Raw genomic sequence first — 21,169 nt, 5'->3', positions numbered from 1 at the left:
TTTTTCGGGGGGGGGGGGGGGGGTGGCCAGACAAATATTCTTGGAACATAATCCTCCCTACCCCATTGTGTGTCTATGCCACTGCACCATGTAGGTAAAATGAAAATCAATCTCTCTAAAATAAAATATGAAAAAAAAAGAAGAAAAAGCTCTACTCTACCTCGCATTCAAAATATGTAGAATAAATACTGAAATGAAAATTTTGTAGATCCAATACATTATTCCCTGTTTTTTGGCTCTATATTTTGTACTGTTTTTTATTTATTTGGAAAAGGGAGAAGATTTTTGGGCAATAGAAGAGATCAGGCTTCATTATTGGTGTATATTTACTTCGCTCCTCGCTTACCTGTCTCCCCACAACCTTAGCACCCTCATTCTACCGTGCCTAGAATGTCCTACCAGTTCATTCTAGGCACGGTAGAAGGGGGTGCTAGGGTTGTGAGGAGACAGGTAAGCTTGTCACTAGTAAATATCCAAACCAGTAAGTTTTGGACTATTTCCTACATATATCCATAAGTGCAGCTGTATACTTCCTTTCAGAGAAATCTTATATCACTTTATATATAATAGCAATTGTGCTACATATCCATCCTTACAATTATTCCCCCCCCCCCCCATCGCCACAATTATTACAAAATTGGCTTTTTGATTAGTCTACGGAAATTAGGACGCTGGTAATCTTCTCTGCAATACCTTGCTACTTCTTCATTTATTTCTTTATTTATTTATCTTATTGTTTTATTTTTTTATGATTTTGCTGAGAAAGGCAAACTTGAATTCCCTCGCCATAGTTTCTCATTACACCTCTTGAATATCTCGTTTCCTGTTCTTCGTCTTTGGGGCTCATCTGACAGTTCTTTTAATCACATTCATGCTCTGGAAGGAACAGACACATCTATTGAATTATAATTATTTCTTTCGATAGAAGAGCTAGATAATATTCTATCCAACTGCCACTTAATAATTCACATGATTCAATTATTTATACAATATGCAGGTTTTCTTTATACTGAAGGGAGGGTGGGGGGGGGATATGAGGTAAAACAATGCGTGGGATGGAGAATTTCCCATAAAATCAACTTCGGGGATTTGCAAAAATAATAGGATTTGCTATTTAATTTTAAGCAGATAAGATGCTTCAAGATTATTTAACTCTGAGGTGAAGCGGAGAAGTTGAAATATCTCATATTTGGTCAAAAATTGAGATGCTACATTGTCTATATTTCCATCTGGTTGAAGTTGAACGAACAGTACGGCAAAAGTAATAAGTCTAGTTATGAATTGGTGATGGACAAATACAATAATGGACTTCCTGTAGCTATGTTGGGCTGAATTGTTCAACAGAAATATTTACAAATACTGCAATACTGGACCATGTATCACCATATCAGAGATCATTTCTAACCTGTGGGGGGGGGGGGAAGGAGGTGGGATGATGGGCAACTGTTCTATGGGGTGGTGAGATAACTAAAGATATACCCCTTTGTAGTGAACACAGTCCAGGGGGAGGGGTCTATTTTTGAATGATCAATGAAGCAACATTGTGCTATACTTTACAATGTAACATCAGTTTGCTTTGACCTGATATTTGGACAGTACGAAAAGAAATCTTATCCTTTTATATAATGGGGGATGGAGGGGGGTAGTAGGGATGGGGTGTATGCACCCATAGTATCCCTACTTCTGTTTATCTACTACTGTATGTCTTACCTACCCTCTGTTACATTCTTGCCGTAGAACTGTTCCTGTTGTCCCTTCCACAGCGTAAAGCGTAAAAAGTATAATTTGTGCATTGTCTTTCACTTGTCATTTAGCCTTTGAAGAAGATCCTGCTAGGATCGAAACGTCAGGCCAACTTACTTTTACACATTCTCCTACACAGGCTCTCTAGTGGATAAGCAGTTTGCTAACAGTTTTATTTTATTTTACGTTAGTTCTTAACGACTTCCTTTTCAAATAAACTTGCTAACCCTGCTGTTTACCTTTCTCTTCTGTCCTAATGCACTCCCATTTTACTGTCTGTATAGAGGGACATTGGAACCAGCTGCATATTCTACAGAGGGGCAAGAATTGTTGGTAGAGGGGAAGTGAAGGGGGGTGGGGGGGAAGAAAGTGTCCTCCTCTCCAATGGATTTTTGTGTGAATTAAATTTATATGCAGCAAAGATGCCAACCAGTACGATTTTATAAATACGATGATACGATATTGCCTCTTGAAAATACGATTTTTCATTCAAAAAAAAAACAGCAGAATCGCATAGATACATGTACAAGTAACCCCCCAAACCCGACAAACACGTTGAACAACGAGCCTACATGGGCGGGAAATACGCGGAATCAGCAGCTTTAAAATTTTCTCATTAAATGTTAATGAAAAAGCAAACATTTTACTTGCCCGTTCTTACCAGTAAAACATTTTTCTGACATTTTACTGGCCCGGGGCCAACGGGCCAGTGGTAGTGTTGAGTTTTCGTGAAAATCTGATTTTGCTCTCCAAAATCTGATTTTTTTTTTTAGGATATTCAGTCTGTTTTTTTGTGTCAAGAGGTTGGCATCTCTGATGCAGTCGTCTAAAGCATTTACGAAACAAATATGCAGATGACATCAAATTACATAGGCCTTTTGGATAATGCTGATAAGTTTGATTCAAAACATAGGAAATATGTCACTGCCGTACGTTAACATTTATGATAAAGTACATCTACCTAATTTGAATATAATTCTCATAGATACACATGATTGATATCCCCTGTTCTCTCTGGGAGTGACTGTTTTCATATTTCTTAATATTTTGGTACTTTCTGTTTAATTTCCTGAAAGATTTCATGTTTCAATTTTTCCCCGCATTTTCAAGTTTTCTGTTACCTTGGTTGTGGTGGAATACCAGTAACTGTAGGAGCGTCAGTTAATGGGATAATATCGCTCACCGTAGCTCAGAGCTAATCTAACCCGGTTGACATTCTAGGAGAATATTTCTCTCAATTCCATCTTCCTTCTGTCATCAATTTGACTTCATTGCTTCGTTGATTGAAAATTGATTACATTCTTCCACAGTCCAGGAGGATGTATGATAACAAACTACACCTTCCACAGATTAACTTTGTTGCCATGGGCAACGCTTTGGAGAACTTTCCATTCAAAGCAATTTATTTCTCACCACAGATTATATATATATGTATATGTATATATATATATATATATACATATATATTTATATATAAATAAATACAGTCACATGTATTCATAGAATATATCCCAAACAAATGAACTCAGGGAAGCTTGAATTTTTATTGGTGGCTGTTTGCAACTATGACCTCATATTTGTTTTACTTCAAGTTTAACTATTGAGATATATAGAAAGATATATGGAAGATATGTATTACTGTAGTTGAATGTCAATTCTCCAAGATCCTGTAATTAAGTTCTTCTTCCAACGTCAGTACAGTACTTCAGCAATTTTCCTCTGGACTACCCTTTAAGAAATGGATTTTGTGTTTAACCTCGGATTTAAGCAAACCTGACAAGTATTCATAAATAAGTTGGCCTGTCGTTTCCATCCTAGCAGGATCTTATTTATAAATAAATTAAAAAATTTATATAAAATATATAGTAATAATATTTTTTTTAGAAAAAGCCGAAACATTGCTATGAATTGTTATTCATAAGATGGGACCTACCAAGCTGTTCACCATATGAATGTTAATAATAAATTATTCATTGTTTCAGATTTTAAACAGACATATTTATGTAGAGTAATATTTAAAAACATGCTAAAACAGGATAGAACATGCTTAAAGCAAATCTACCAGAAATGTATGAAAGATAATATATTTTCTTCATTATTTAAAATCAAAACATGACTATAGTCAAAGAAAGTGAGTGTCATCGTTTTGCATCGATTAAGTAACAACGATTTTTACCAAAATCGATGCAAAGAGATGCTTTAATAAAGAAACCTACTTGTGTAATGGAATATTGTTGGGCCTTGTTGTAAGCAGCAATTACATCTCAAATTTGAAATATTATCCGTATTTTTTTCCCATTTCTTATATATTTTTTTATCTACTGTCACATCCTCATAAATGGTCAAAATCTTCTTAATTATCCTTATAAAGTGATTCCTACAGTACCACAGTTTCTAAATTCCGAGGCTCTAGACCAGTCATATACAGTTAAGATCTCACATTCTGAGAGATGACACTTCACTAGAATATTTAATTGATGGATCTATTTTTGACAATAAGGCCTGCATAAATTAGGTAAATTCATCAACAAATTGCTCATATAGAACTGATGTTCCAAGCCATTCATTCCAAGCATTTAATTAAATAGTTGTAAAATTTCACATTTAAAAAAAAAGAAAAAAGTTTATACATTACAAATTAACCCTCACACATATTTATATACTTTATTCAGTTTTGTTTGTTTAGGTCATAACATCAGTAAGTTTTAGTTTTTCCCCAAAATAAATTCATCTTGATTTAATGCCATATCTCATAACTTCTAAAGAACTTCAACTTGAGCTCCATCTGAGATGGTTAAGTGATTATACTAATAGATTTGTGATGAGCTGTTCAACATTTCATATAGATAGATAGATAAATAGCATTTATAAAGCCCAGCTTCAGTGCCACAACGACACACACTTGCACAGATGGGCTAGAACACAAACAAATTAGACCATATCAATCCTATTGTAAAATTGCACACTATTTGAGATGAACATATATGTTTTAATTGGTGTTTGAAGGGGTCATGGCCTACAATTAGGCAGATGTTGGTAGGAAGTGCATTCCAAAGCTTTGGACCACTGAAAGCAAAAGCCCTGGTGCTTTAATTTTTGTGGACACTCGGGATGACAAGGAGTAACTTGTCAGGACGAGAAACAACAATAATTCTCTCAAGTTATCAGGTGCCGCATTGTGAATACAGTTATGGACAAATAAGATGATTTAAAAGTAAATCCGATCCTTGACTGGGAGCCAGTATAAATGTCAGATACCTCATCGCGCCTGCTACGACCATAAATAATCCTTGCTGCACTATTCTGGAGGGACTGAAGTTTTGCAATAAGATTCGAGTTAATACCATAATATAGAGAGTTGCACATGTCAATTCTATTAATAACAAGGGAAATTAGAAGATTTCTCACCAGGTCACGGGGAAGAAAATATTTGACTTTCGAAATATAAAGGATCATAGTAAAGCAATTAGAGATTGTGGAATTGACCTGAGTATTGAAAGCTAGATTTTGGTCAACATGAATACCAAGGTTTTTGGCGACACTTTATTTCCTGTATAATAGTGGTTCTGGAATATTACAAAGGCTTATTTCTTCTGCTGTCAGTGCAGAGAAAATAGCGAATGATATGAATCATTTTTTTTGTAATTCATATGCCTCCACCGCCCATTTTACACTTTTTATTTTTTCCAGCATATGTTCATAGCTCCATTTATGTTTCTCGTAATTGTCACACCATGCCATCCTTGGAGTTACATGTGTTTTAACCGTAATTGCATCGCTTTTACCCCGCATGGGCTCCCAGCGTCTGAGTCAATAGGTAGTACGGCATATAACATGAACCATAAACAGAGAGAGACCCTCTCAGCAAGATGGTTTTAAACGTTCTCTGCAGGCCCTTCATCTGATACTCGTCGTAACCATGGATTCCGCTGACGTAGAGACGACTCCAAAACGACCAGAGCTATAAAACCGAGAGCAAGAGAAAGAATCTCTGCGATTACACGAGTGTAAGACTGAAAAGCGACGCACTAATCATTCCTCCTGTTTATTGCCAGAGTCACAGACCTAGAAACTCGATACTCTCTCGTATCTAGAGCCGAGGAAAAGTTTCTTGGTTTTCATTTCTGCCGGCCGAGGTGTACATCGTCGTCGCGGTAACATATCTTTAAGTGCATGGGTCTGAGAGGAGAGACAGATAAGGAAAGAGAACGGTGTTTCCGAGGTGAAAGTAATTAATCTGTAAGTGACAAAGAAGGGAACTTATGATTTGATCAACAACAATTCTCCCACATTCCCTGTGTAGTATTAGAGTTGTAACATAGGTTGCATGAGTGCATGTGCGTCCATCCATATCCAGTTGACAGACTGTCATTATTTACTGAGGAAGTATTGTAGCCAAGTTTTAATATACTTAAGGGTTGCAGATCATGGTGCCCTTGATTTTTTATCTTATGACTTTCTCGGGTGTAACACCCCACTCCCCCACCCTTATCCCCCTCCCACTGCCATCGATATATTTTCATATTTGAAACATTAATGAAAAAATTACTCTGTTCTGTGGTGGTATGTTTTATATCAAGATAAATTTAAACAAAAAGTGCACTTTTCTTAAATCAGTTATTTTTTATTTTCATATCTGTTGAAACTTACCCAAGATATCAGGCATAAACGTATTACAAAAAAAGCATAATGTATGGACACAATATATATATATATATATATATATATATATATATATATATATATATATATATATATATATATATATATATATATATATGTATATATATATAAATGTATATATATATAAATGTATATATATATATATATATATATATTCATATATATATATATATATATATTTATATATATATATATATATAAAAAATACAATAAATAATACAGTAAACAAATATGTGCAGGTGGCTTTGCTATAGGTACCATGCTTAGTGATTTTCAGTGAATGTTCTTCTAACCCAGACTTTTGATCTGTGATCATGCGTTTGACGATTCCGGTGTAAAATACCTCATTTGTACCGAATTCAATACATGCAATACTACACCACAACCCAATATATCTAGTACATGGAATGTCTTAGGCAGAGAAATTGGTTGTTTAAGAAAAAATGACCTCTTTAATATATAACTCCAATAGATGTTTGCATTTAGTGTGTACCATAGTTTTATATTAAAATGGACTTAGCTAGGTCTTGATTGCCTGTATCATATCTCTCCCACGTCATACACTTCTAACCAAGAATCATAGAGCTGTCTAAGATACGTGGTATATTCTTTCTTTTTCTTTTTTTGTGTAAGTTGTGAGAAAAACATACCCATAGTATTGATTCCATCATTTATAGAAACATGCATGCTACTGTAGAACTGACTGACAATATAGGAATCAATAAACTTGCTTTTAATCATCAGAATGTTAAAGTTCATTCTCTGCATAAATTAACTCCATCTGGGAACTTTATAATGCCAATGGGCAGATATACAGTAATGCATAACATTTCTTGATTGTAAAGTTTGTGACCTATTCTTAGAGTTCAAGAATGCCATGGTAGGTTCTTTTTGGCACGACAGTTCTTTTTTTTTTTTTTTCGGTCGTTGTCGTCTTCGACTAAGTTATTATCAGCCTTGCCACAATCCCATTTACTTATGAAATAGGTTTGACAGCGTGGAACGATAAAAACAAAGTGATTGATGTCCTGGTGTTTGGAATACCAAGGCAGGGCCCATCATGATAATCATAGGGAGGGAGGGGGGAACATATTTGGGTCTGTTCTTTAGTTACGTTACATGCCTTTATCATGTATGATGATCCAGCGAAGTTGAGGTTCATATGAAGGACGAGCTCGTCATACAAACAAGAATAACACAAATCTTTATTATGTGCAGGTGCACAGTTGTGTTATATCCAGGTGTTAGTTCTGTCAAGGAAATATATTAGAACAATATGTATTAATTGTAATTAGTAACATAAGTTTTATGTCAGTTGACTGTTCAGTCTTTGATATATTAAATGTCCTTCGATTCAAGCAACAATTTTCTGGGAGTTATATCGAAGATTACATACCTTTGGTAACATGGGACACTCCTGACGATTTAGCATTCGATCGGATGTAACGCTTTAAACAGGGTCACGTGGAAACATGGGCAATAGCGCCCTCTAGTTACTGGTGGGTAAACGACCCGACCGAACAGCAGTAGCTAAGGATGTGTGTGCGTGACATTTATAGTGCTGACAGTTTCCCAAAGGTATAAATTCTTTGGTAATAATTAACCAGTTATTCCCACCCTTCAAAATTGTCTCACATATGCAGGTTAAACTTTGATGATAATTGCATCTCTTGATAGCTATTATAGTGAAATTAAATTAATTCAGGATGGCAATAAAATGTACATTGACGTTAGACATCATTTTCCAATGTTTTTTGTAATGTTTAAATCATTTTGACCTTTGAAAAAAATTGTGGTCATTAAAAGAAATTGTCATATTTAATAGTCCTCTTTAATTAAATAAATCTGTGATATAAAGGCTTTTTTGAAGTCAAAATCAGCTACTCTCACTGTTTTAATGTTTTTACAGTCTTTAAACCAAAAAGCAAAAACATATCTGGAAAAATAGCTTGATAAGCATGTAACCGTCCTGCATATATAGTTACTGTATATGATATCTTTTCTTTGGTAAAATATCTTATATTTTGCCTATCATATTGTTGCATGATATCTAAGTTTTTGCCTATCATCTTTTTAGCATGATATCTTAGTTTTGGTCTATCATATTTTAGCATGATATCTTAGTTTTTGCCTATCATATTTGAGCATGATATCTTAGTTTTGCCTATCATATTTTAGCATGATATCTTAGTTTTTGGCATGATGCCAGTTTTTTTTTTAAGATCCCTGCATATTTAGGGTCCTTTCCTTTTTGGTTCACTGTTCTATAAATTTACTAAATGTCTAAAATGTAGTGACATATAACTTAAAGATTAAAAGATTTAAAAAACAAAACAGGAAGAGAGCAAACGCAACACGAGAGAAGTAGTACATCCAACATCCCTGTAGCTAACGCTCATCAATAATACCGTGATTTTAATTTTATCGACAATCTCTGAAAGCTTACGTTTAATGTTGAGACAGCTGTAAAGCAACCCTCACAGAAAATAAAACAGCCAGAGAGGAGGATCTCCAAGGATGGTGTTTATCGCAGAGACTGTGACAGCTCGACAGAAGTAATTCTGTTTTTACGTCTTACTGTACATTTTTATGTTTCTTCTGTTGTTATCGTCGTCGTGGTTGTCTTCTCTTACTCGAAAGCATCCTCTTGAATTGAGTTTGGTATAGTTTCGATAATTATGCAGTATGAAGGGGAAACAAAATTCCTATAGGGTCCTCATCCTTGCTCGTTATCGGCATGGTCAATTATCATTTCAGATATGTATATACCTTCGTCTGAATTTCAAAATCTGTAAAAAAATCTGACTATTTTCTGATCTGAAAATGTTCCAAACAACAAAGATCTGAATGAATATTTTGTAATTGCTGAATAGTTCTGCAAACTATTTTCTGATAAAAATATGTCTCGACATATCTATCAAAAAAAAATTTTTATTTCAGGATATAATTAGAATTAATTTTTTCTAGCATTTGAAAAAAAATAGTTTTGAAAATACCTGATTTTCTCCAATGACTAATTAGTGAATTAAATTAATAAGGTGAAAGTTTAGGGCTTTTCATTGATTTCCGAAAAGTTTTGTCATAGACCTGTTTTTACAAGTGAAATTCGTAAACTGCATTGTTTATGGGGTTTTATACAGTAGAATCCAAAACACTGTTTGTCTTGGGATATAAAAAGTTCATAAATTTCAGCAAATTTACCATGTGTTATATTCACATTGTCACTTTGCATTAGGTGAAACCACTGATCTCCCCACCCCCCCCCACCCCTCTACCTAAAATGTTTTTGCCTAGTGAACATTAATTAGGAAGTAATAGAAATGCTTACACACAATTTATAGTACTAAGTTAACTTTTGCTGTTAATGACAGGATCCTTTAGAAATCGTCAAATAGTTCAAGTGAAAGTTAAAAGTTGTACATACTTTTTGTTGTATGAATTTTTATCTATAATAATTGCACTGCTATATACAGTATATGTCTTATAGGACAAACCTGGTAGCATGGTGCTTTGTATGTGATTGGTACAGAGACAAGCATTCAGAATTAGTTATCTCCATTAGATTACCCCCATAGCAACCTCACAAATTGTGTATATTTGCACACTTAATTTACATGAATTTGTAAACAAACTTATATTGTCCACTTTCTTAATTCAAGGTTTATGAAGAAATGAAGTTCAAAGAAAATGATCTTTTTTCTTTCTTTTTTTGGGATAGTCAGTTCGTAATTTCCCATCAAATATTTGAACTTCCCTTTAAAAGACTTGTTGCTTTCAAGAGTTATACCAAATTTATAAAAGTCACCGATCAAGCTGTTTACGTGTACACACATATAGCTGTTATTTATACATGTCCTTGTTGCTATGTGGTAATTCTAGCCTAGCTGTGTGACCTTACATAATGCAACATTTAAACTGTACACAGGGTGATAACTATAAAGTAACATTATAACATCAACAAAAAATAATGGACGTTAAATGCCTTGCTAATGAATATTCATCAAGTGTCAGTGTACAGTTCTCTTACACCAAACACTGACCGGAGGTATGATTCTTCGGACCCTATTTGATGAACAAACACACTTTGACAGCTCAGATTTATCAGTTATTGGATTTATATTGAGGTGTACTGTATACATGGCAGTCCTTGTCGTACAAAGCTCGTAGACTTATATCTCCGATCTTTCGCTAATTAAATCAGATTTTAAGATGCAGATGATGGTACGCCACTTATCGGCGAAAGCAAAAACTACTCTGAGATCGAACAGTGAATTAGATCGTGATGGAAGCCTCACCCTCAAGGGAAACCCAAAAGGGTTGAAGAATACAGTAGATGGTGTTGAGAAGCCAAGTGTAGGAGATACGAGTGGATTGACGGCAAGGGCAGAGAACCGTCGCAGAGAAATAAATTTGCCCCTCGGCATGGTAGTGTTATATGTGGATTAATAAAGATGAAGGGAATTAGCCCTGATAGGTTAAGAATAACATTGAATATTAAGTATGAACGGTAAACAGTTATGAAGTAACATTAGTGAATTATGTACGGGTAACATCAGCATATAATGTGATGATAACATCGTGTTATGTAAGGATAACATATTATGTAAGGTGATATGGTATTATGTAAGATAACATATTATGTAAGAATAACATCAGCATATAATATATGTGGATTAATACAGATGAAAAGAGTTAGCTCTGATAGGTTTAGAATAACATTGAACATTAAGTATTAACGGTAAACAGTTATGAAGTAACATTAGTGAATTATGTAAGGGTAACATCAGCATATAATGTGAGGATAACATTGTGTTATGTAAGGATAACATATTATGTAAGGTAACATGGTATTATGTAAGATAACATCATTATGTAAGAATACCATCAGCATATAATATATGTGGATTAATACAGATGAAAAGAGTTAGCTCTGATAGGTTTAGAATAACATTGAACATTAAGTATTAACGGTAAACAGTTATGAAGTAACATTAGTGAATTATGTAAGGGTAACATCAGCATATAATGTGAGGATAACATTGTGTTATGTAAGGATAACATATTATGTAAGGTAACATGGTATTATGTAAGATAACATCATTATGTAAGAATACCATCAGCATATAATATATGTGGATTAATACAATAACTGACAATTTTTAAAATGGCTCCAGCAAAATAAACGTTTTACCTCGGATGTTTGTAGAGAGGTTCTTGTTATCTGTAAGTACTTTCTTCCTGTATAAGTCTAATCAACTTCCTCCTTCATGCATTTAGAAACATCCTTCATGCATTTAGAAAACCAGAATTCCATAATTTGAATGTCTAGTCCGTAATAGTTTGACTTCTCTTGCAATGTATAACATTCATTACCTTTCGTAGTACCTCTCATCGATACTACAGAGAGAGCCGCGATCAATAATGCATGTGAGGACGTAGCCTTGAGGAATATAATTCTTTTCAATGTCTTTTAAGAATGTCCAGAGTCAGTGGTGCCTGATATATCCTGCTTGACTCAATAGCCGTACCTAAGCCCCCCTATTTACCGGTCTTCATAAGATGCTCGTAGCTATCACACTTTCAGGAGAAGTTTAACCGCCCCTTCGGTAGCCCCTCGAAAGACGGTGTGACGTATATTGTGCAGTCTGCCGTATTCATTGACTTGTAATTGAACTTTTGCACACCAACATGAAGAGTATGGCAAGATTAACAATAAATACTTTAAGGAAAGAAGTATATATCTAAATTAACCAGGTCAAATGTTATAAATGTTAATAATATTTGAACTATAACTGCAATTATGATTGGCCTAATTGTTTCATCTTTTCCTGTCTCTGTACACAATTATTCACTGAAAGTTCAGGAACTTTTTGAGGAAAACACTTCCCTTAATTGCAAGTCTGTCATAAAATAACTTGTAGAGGTACATCGCTCGTCGCATCAAATTATATGTTCTCGCTAACTTTTATTCATGTTCCTTGACTGCTGGCTGCTGCGAAGGGGTCTGCCGCCCTCCTTCTCATTCTACCACCCTGAGTGTCTAGCTGAGAGTCGTTTAATGGATTTCTTAATATTTGATTAGCAATGTTTCTCTTTGGTAACGAAACAGTTCAAATGATAACAATGTGGGAGTAAATTTCCAATGGGTTGAGGCTTGCTGGCAAGGTTGCTACTGTATTTTTTGGCATAGGCTAGTATTTAAGTAAACTGAATAAAGTTAAAGATGCAGATCAATTCAAGCAATTACACCAGGGTGGCGATTCCTCTGTGATGTCATAATATACCACAGCTTGGCATACATCATTCACCTACCTCTTACCTGTCTCGTCACCTAAAAAGCACTCTGATCTACCTGCTTGAGGTAGATTGGATCTGATCCCTCCTGGAATGAAGAGGGCAGTGACCACATGTATAGAGGGTCATTGGGGGCGCCGTGCAGGAAATTTTAACCAGTTCGTAGGTCAGATAGACGGGAGTGTGGATGTTAACAAGATGGGGTGGTGTGAAGGGTTATTTATTAGAGGTCTGGTCGAGTAACACCCACATTGTTATATAATGTGAATTAAACCACAGTCATCTCAAATATCATCACAAGTATAAATATTCATGTTGTGTGACTTCTGACCTCAGGTGTCGTATGTCAATTACATGTTGCCATTCTCAGAAGCTTGGGGACTATTCTAGAATCTAGCAAACTCATCCACTTTCGTTCATAAACTGTTCATACAAAGTGTACCCAGAAATGTAATATGGAGGATTTGCTAAATTATTTTTAAATTCATTCGTTGCCAAGGATATCAGCAAATTTTTTTTTGAATCCTAAGAATTAGGTAGAGGCGAGTTTATAGTTAACGTACCTGCCTGCCCACAACAAATGCACAGCTCTTGCTCGTTCCTACTACCCTTTGAACTCTGACCTCACCCTCTTTGATTTTCACTTTGCACATCAGGATCTGGAAATATTTAATAATCAGTGAAGCATATTACCCGTATTTCTGATTAATATATGTCATATGTCAGTTTCTGTTCTTTTCTTTGGTGTTAGATATAACAATATTTTAAGCAGAAAACAGCTGTGCGTGGCATCTCAATCTAAATAGGTGGTATCTCGTCATATATCTGTCAAATTTCACCGTTAATTCTGTCCGCCAAGGAAATTCTCTTCAAATTGATCGGTTGCTCTCGGAGACGTTGAGAATGTAAAGTGTGACATTTTTATTCACATGAGCGTATTAACAGAGAGACATTTAAAAGTGTTTTGTTCAACTATATGTCATGTCAGCTGCTCGTTCATTCTGTTAAAGGGACTAACACAGTGAGTGATAACGAAACATCTCTCCATGGCATATATAATTAACTGAAAGCCGACCTACATTGGTCACTATGTGTCACCATGACAACAGTGTAAATAAACACAAAGGTCCTTGAAGCTTATGAGTACTTGCCAAATGTATTCCAACATTTTCAAAGTGCTAAAAAATGTTTTTGGGTAATTTATAAGTCGTGACCATGCATTAAGGCATTTCTAGCATTTATTTTGCATTTGGTATTTACAGTAGATTCCTCTAAGGGATTAGTCAGTACCCTCTCCAGTTTACTGTCTGATTCTCTCCACTTCCAAGATTCCAAGTATTTAAGGTGCTTCCTCTCCATTGCCATGGTAATGTACCTCTCGTTTCAGTGGTAAAGAAACCATAGCGTAAACACCACTTGCATGAAGAGATCAATAAAATAACTTGATAGAAATCTTGTCTGGCTGAAAGATGTACAGGGCATGGGGGAAACCTATAAGTAAAGGGCATATGGGGGAACCTACAAGTAAAGGGCATGGGAGAACCTACAAGTAAAGAGCATATGGGGGAAAATGCAAGTAGAGGGCATAGCGGGAACCTACAAGTAAAGGGCATGGGGAGGACTACAAGTAAAGGGCATGGGGAGAACCTATAAGTAAAGGGCATGGGGAACCTACAAGTAAAGGGCATGGGGAGAGCCTACATGTAGAGGGCATGGGGAGAGCCTACATGTAGAGGGCATGGGGAGAACCTACAAGTAAAGGGCATGGGGAGAACCTATAAGTAAAGGGCATGGGGAACCTACAAGTAAAGGGCATGGGGAGAGCCTACATGTAGAGGGCATGGGGAGAACCTACAAGTAAAGGGCATGGGGAGAACCTACAAGTAAAGGGCATGGGGAGGACTACAAGTAAAGGGCATGGGGAGAACCTATAAGTAAAGGGCATAGGGAACCTACAAGTAAAGGGCATGGGGAGAGCCTACATGTAGAGGGCATGGGGAGAGCCTACATGTAGAGGGCATGGGGAGAGCCTACATGTAGAGGGCATGGGGAGAACCTATAAGTAAAGGGCATGGGGAACCTACAAGTAAAGGGCATGGGGAGAGCCTACATGTAGAGGGCATGGGGAGAACCTACAAGTAAAGGGCATGGGGAGAACCTACAAGTAAAGGGCATGGGGAGAACCTACAAGTAATGGGCATGGGGAGAACCTATAAGTAAAGGGCATGGGGAACCTACAAGTAAAGGGCATGGGGAGAGCCTACATGTAGATGGCATGTGGAGAACCTACAAGTAAAGGGCATGGGGGAACCTACAAGTAGATGGCATGGGGAGAGCCTACAAGTAGATGGCATGGGGAGAACCTACAAGTAAAGGATATGGGGGGAAAGTCGAAGTTGTTATAGAATGGATTTAGCAGTCCTGGGGTGATTTCTACTAAAAAAGATATCTCATTCAGGTCGCAAATCTCAGTGATTGAATCTCTGCAGTTATCAAGTGAGTGGGCAAAAAGTATCTTTTGACACCAACTGAAATAGTTAAATTAAAATAAATAAAAGATGTAAAATTTGAAAAAAAAACAAGAAATTGAGGACCCAAATCAGAGAGTAGCCTGATATTTTGAAAGGTAATTTTAATTAATCAAGGTTTCAAAATTGTCAATCAATGTCAATATTTTTTTCATCATTTCAGGTGGTGCAGGAGTATGAACGGGCCGTTATATTTAGACTGGGTCGTCTCCTGACAGGAGGGGCCAAAGGACCAGGTAATGGAAGATTAATAGATATATTAATAATTGTAATGGCCTTTTTCTTTAGTATGTACTCATAACTTTTGTATTGAAACACCTGTCTTACCTAACAAAAAAAGAAATGTGGCTATTTTTCATTAAAGTTTTACCAAAATGAGGCGTGTGTGTCAGTAGCAAACAAATTGATGAAGTTTTTGATTATAATATAAACCTACTGTCTGCTTCTAGGACACATTTGAGAATCCTTCAGTACATACCTTATACCAAGCAATTACATTATAACAAGCAATGACATATATGATAATTGTCCTACGTGAAAAAGCTCAAACCTAAGTGAATGATAATCATGGGTGCAACCCAATTTGATATATCCCCTACCTTGCAATTACATCCAACTTTTGATATCCACCTTTTAGCTGATTAACTTCAGTGCCCTACCTTTGACATAATATAAGGCCTGTTATGATATTCTCAGAGACTTTGAGAAATAGAGAGAGAGAGATTTATCAAACCGTATCTTATTTCTCTTGCCAAATTCTTGTTTGTAGTAGGATATTAGCCAGGATATTAAACTCCCAGAAGCCAGAAGAGTTAATTGCCATTTTATTCAGAGTGGTTTGCATGGTCAGTTATGATATGTGTCATCTTGTAGGGTGAGTGGTCGGTATCTCGGGAACTCTGGACGGTTTATTTTAATTGGATTCACCAGCTACAATGAACCCAACAAATAGAGCTGTAAACCCTGGTACATGTATTGAAGCAAACTAGAAAATGAAAACTAAGCAGGCATATTTAAGGATTCATCAAGAATGCTGGTCAAAATATATTTTGTTGATAGATCTCATCAGCAAAAGTTAATACATAATTGGGGAGGGATGTGTTTGGCATATGGATAATGTAGTATAAAAAAAAAGGCTATAAACAGACCGATGGTGGAAACAAGTTCTGTAATTGTGTAGTAATTTGTTGAACTGCATTAGAAGAGAGAGGTAAATGCACTGCAAGGAAATAACTGAAACTTATGAATCTTGAATACAGATTAATTTATTTTCCCTGGGCAGGTCGATTTCACATGTTTACTATAAAAGTGTAAAATAATGTGTGACCTGTCGAGTATTCATAAACCAAGAAACCGTCATAAATATTTCCAATTACGCAAGCACAAATTTTCAGGACCTTATTACTTACTATGATCCAGATTTTTTTCAATCCTTGGAAGAACAAGAAGTAATATAGGGACACACCCCCCTCCACACTCTCTTCTCCCATTTTGTTGTCAAGTAGAAACATTTGTACATAAAGAAAGTACATTTTTATAAATAAAAAAATGAATCAAGTCCCATTATAGCCAATTTTTTTTTTTTAAAGTTCTAGGTTAACCTTTCTCGTCTCGATGGTTTCATTTTCAAGTATAAAATGTGACGTATAACATTGAACAATTTAGGCCAAATTGAAATGCCATCTCAGAGCCTGTAGGGCCTTTTTTTTAAGGAATCATTTGAAGGAACCCCCCCCCCCATTGCATACTTGAAATATGTTTATAGATTGATAGATATACACTCGTTCAAAACTGTAGTTAGGTAAAAATGTTTTTCACTGAAATTTTAAAGGTAATATAAATTGAGAGTTATATGTAAAATCAATAACCAATGTTATTTCTCATTCTTTATTTCTCACACAGAGTTGCATTGATATCGGCATTCATGTATATTGCCATTTATATTATTAAAGGCCCCTCCTTGTATGTGTCTGTATAGTATGTTGGCTCTATGTCCTTCTTGTATCGTCGTATGTGTTGTGCATAGTTATATCCCCGTGTTTCATTATGTTTTTAGTGAAATTGAAATTTTTGTAGGGGTTTTTTTTTTGAGAAGTTTTTCTCATCTATACCAATCTGTCATATTCCCAATGACTATTAACACAAATCAAAATGCCAGATAGGATAATTTATTTTACATCGGGTTTATGCATAATAAAATCTTGGTAAAGTGTGACCAGATTTATAATAGTAGAAAACAAAATGATGTACCTCTCTGATAATTATTTTGAAGCATGAAAATAAAAGACAAATACGTACCATGAATAGCTGGAGGGTCTGATTTACTATAAACTGAAGGCGTGATAAACAAATTGAAAAATGTAATCCCCCTCCCTACCCCTTCCATCCCATCCTTCAGGGTTAAATAGACCAAAAGTATGCCCTTTGTGGTATATTTGTACCACTGTACAAGAAACTTTGTAATAATCCACAATTTTACCTTTCTTTAGTAATAGAGAAAATCAGCTAGACCCACTCACTATTTTACAGATTTAAAAGATTGGATTGACTTTACAGAGTGAGAATGCGATATGATACTGTATCTATCTCTTTACAACTCATAATATTTTTATACCATTGTATTGGCAAGCTTGCAAGGATGTACAGATTTCTGCGAGAAAATTTTCACGATGCACGCAGCATTGGTTATGAATGCACCCATCTATGTAGAACTAAGGATGACACTGTTGGAGAGTTACAATAAAAATGAGCTGTGATTATGTAATGGCATTGACCCATCTGAGAATGGACTTAAAATTAAAATAAATTGTTTAATACAAAAAAATTTAAAAATGTCAGAAATATTTAGCCTTGAAAGGAGTTACTTTATCTCCCTTGGAAAAAAGAAAAAGTTTCCAAAAATATAAAAGTTGAATTTCTGGTGTTTGTTTAATAAGGTTGGAATTAATATTTGTGGTAGTAGTAATTAGTTGTTCATCTTTCTCAGTTGTGATCTGTGAAATGGACTTTGCAATGTGACAATGGTTATAATGAATTCAATGAGAAAGTCTTGCATCAATTAAAGACCATTTTACTTTCAAATACAACTAAAATTCTGCACCAGTCAAAAATTCTGACTTCATGACTGTAAACTGTCCAAATGAGATAATGTAACTCCTTTCTTTTTAGTACCTTCTTTCATGAATCATTAATTCCTGGCGCGTATAAATTAACAATTTTACAATCAGGATTTTTTATTTTTGTTTCATTTATTTGCAAAATTAAATTTGTCATTGTTTTTAAAGAAAAACCAGCCCAACAGTCAACATCTTTAGTTTGAATTATGTGATAAAGATATGACGTAGAATGTACAACAAGAGTTCTCTCAACAGCTTGGAAAACTTGATTCCATTTGGAAGATTTGATTCATTAACGAGACTGAAAGACTAGAACAAGATTGAAGACTTGGGCAAGTCTAACTGTTGCATCATCAGGCCAACACAGTATCAATCGATGTTCATCTTTCTCTGTTAGTTTTATTGCATTCTTTGATAGAAGATATTTGCTGATGTTGGTTCAAAAAAAAAGAAATTTCAAAGCGTAGCACGTTTAGCATCATTGTCAGTTACAATTCTTTCCATGTTCAATATTTATGTAACTTTAGATAACTAAGGGAAAGTTCCATGATGAAAATGAACAAAGTAATCAGTAAAGTTATTAAAAACAGTGCTGTGGCCGAGTGGATAAAGGCATTTGAAGCAATGAGGCTTAGCAATCGGGAGGTTTCAGGGGTTCAATCCCCGGCCGGGTCATAGTAAGGTGGATTTCTCAACCGAAAGCAAACTATGGTTTTCCCATCTGAAATGACTTTCTGAATCGAAAAGATTCCAAATTTGAAATTGAAGCCAACCGACGTGACAGTTCTAATCCAACAGCCCTTGTGGGGCTTCTCAGACATATGTGGTCGCTTCAGCGTTGTAAAAAGTAATTTTCCTGATTATTATTATTTTATTAGACTTGTTCAAGTCATTCCATGTTTTGTATGAAAGGAACATTATTAAAACAATTTATATCTCCCAAAATGGAATCAGATTTCCGTCACTGTGTTGGGAAGTTGTTCATTTCCTGTATCTCTATCACATAGATCGATCATGATGATGATTGGTTGGGATTTGATTCTCTCCTTTAAAAGAGAGAGTGTTATTTATCAGAGAATAATAAGTTCATTATGTACGGTAGCTTGAAAGCTATTTAAATTCTGTGTTAGGTTTGTAATTTTCATTGGATAGCTGGTATTTTCTTAAAAAGCAATATATATTATACCAGACGGTAGCTAAGGCAACAGAAACCGCAGCTTTCTGATTGGTCAGATATTGACATTCATTTGCATTCAGGTTTTATTTTTTATATATATGTTCTTTTATTATCGTTTAGTACGGGTGTTTTTTATATTGTTGCTTAAAATAGGCTTTTACATTGTATGCCTTATTGGTTCTATATATTTAATATTTAGGTTTTTGTTACTATTTGTTTTTAGGTTTTACATTTGTAAAGCACTTTGAGCAGCTTTGCTGATTATGCGCTATATTAATATTAATTATTATTATTATTATTATTTATTTGCTTACCTGTCTCCTCAAAACCTCAGCGCCCTTGCTCCAGCGTTCCTAGAACGAAGAAGAGGCGGTTTTTTTAACTTCTTATCGTTGAACTAATTATCCCATCAATATTTACTTTCAGTTAATTTAATAAAGAAAACGTACATAAAACAATGATGCATATTTCCCCTTGTCTATACAAACATTTGTGGGTTTTTTCTCCTACTTCTTCTACTATATCCCCTACTTCACAAAATGACACATATATGAAATATTTCTATTTACATACGTCCACAAATAATTTATACAATACATAGGAAACTTCCTGACGTTTGATCCACTGTACTGCAGGCTTGTGGACTTTGGGGACTCAATGGTATGCAAATAGCTGAAGATAAAATAAAAGAACAAGTGAAAAAGTAAATAAAACAATTTGAACTGCAGTGTGTAAGAAGGGTTGATGCATATTTCCCTTGTCTATACAAAATATTTGTAGGTTTATTTCTCCTTATAAACTCACAAGCAGAGATTGAGCAGATCGTAGAAGGGTTACAGACCACCTCCATATCGCCTACTTTACAAAATGACACCTATTTTGAGATTTTTTTATTTGCATACGTCCACAAATAATTTATACAATACAGAGGAAACTTCTTGACATTTGATTCACTGAACCGCAGGCTTGTGGACTTTGGGGACTCAATCGTATGCAAATAGCTGAAGATAAAACAACGAGTGAATTGCTTCAAGTTTTTTCTATGCCTTAGAATTGATTTTACTTCATTTTGAGGAGGTATTCAGTGATGGCAAGAACAATCATTCTATCATAATTCAATCATAGCTTGGTGGTGTATCTAAAGTCTAGCTGTGGTAATGTTATCAATAGCGAATTTACTGTAGATATGTATTTTAAGATATGCAGTTATTTATATCAAGTCTGTTTTATTAAATCATACTGATATTTAGTATTCTGCAAGCAACCGTGCTCTTACAGTAGGCCATGGCTTTAAAGCACAGTAATTTACGACAACTATAGTCTTTGATTCTACCCACTGGTGTGTTAATGAACTTTTGGGCTATAATATCAGTTATGTCATGTAACTTCAGGTACATATCAGCTATAAATCATCAAACCATTGATAAAAGTACAATATGGAATAATTTAGCAAGTATTCTTCAGTCATATGGATTTACAGAGAAAACAGTTTATATAGCAAGAATAGTCTTCAATTAACTTGTATTTGATGTGTATCAACTTAAAAAATATGCTCATATTTTCATCATTCACGGAGCCCTATAATACGACTTAAATGATGCTGTTATTTCCAACAATGTATTCTACAG

The 21,169-nt window shown here is 35.1% G+C and overlaps 1 protein-coding gene across 6 annotated transcripts in view; it reads left to right on the top strand.

The window, feature by feature from the left end:
* The window catches only part of LOC139963731 (stomatin-like), a 113,427-nt gene that overhangs the window by 75,604 nt on the left and 16,654 nt on the right, over positions 1 to 21,169 (top strand). For all 6 annotated transcript variants that reach the window (XM_071964830.1, XM_071964831.1, XM_071964832.1 and 3 more), the window contains one exon: positions 15,412 to 15,484. In XM_071964830.1, the coding sequence (XP_071820931.1) occupies positions 15,412 to 15,484 (73 nt within the window). The remainder of the gene's footprint in view (positions 1 to 15,411; positions 15,485 to 21,169) is intronic.

The sequence above is a fragment of the Apostichopus japonicus genome, chromosome 22, assembly GCF_037975245.1.
Source record: "Apostichopus japonicus isolate 1M-3 chromosome 22, ASM3797524v1, whole genome shotgun sequence".
NCBI classification, from domain to species: Eukaryota; Metazoa; Echinodermata; class Holothuroidea; order Aspidochirotida; family Stichopodidae; genus Apostichopus; species Apostichopus japonicus.
The sequence above is the reverse complement of the archived record's forward strand: the minus strand, read 5'-3'. Positions and strand labels throughout refer to the sequence as shown.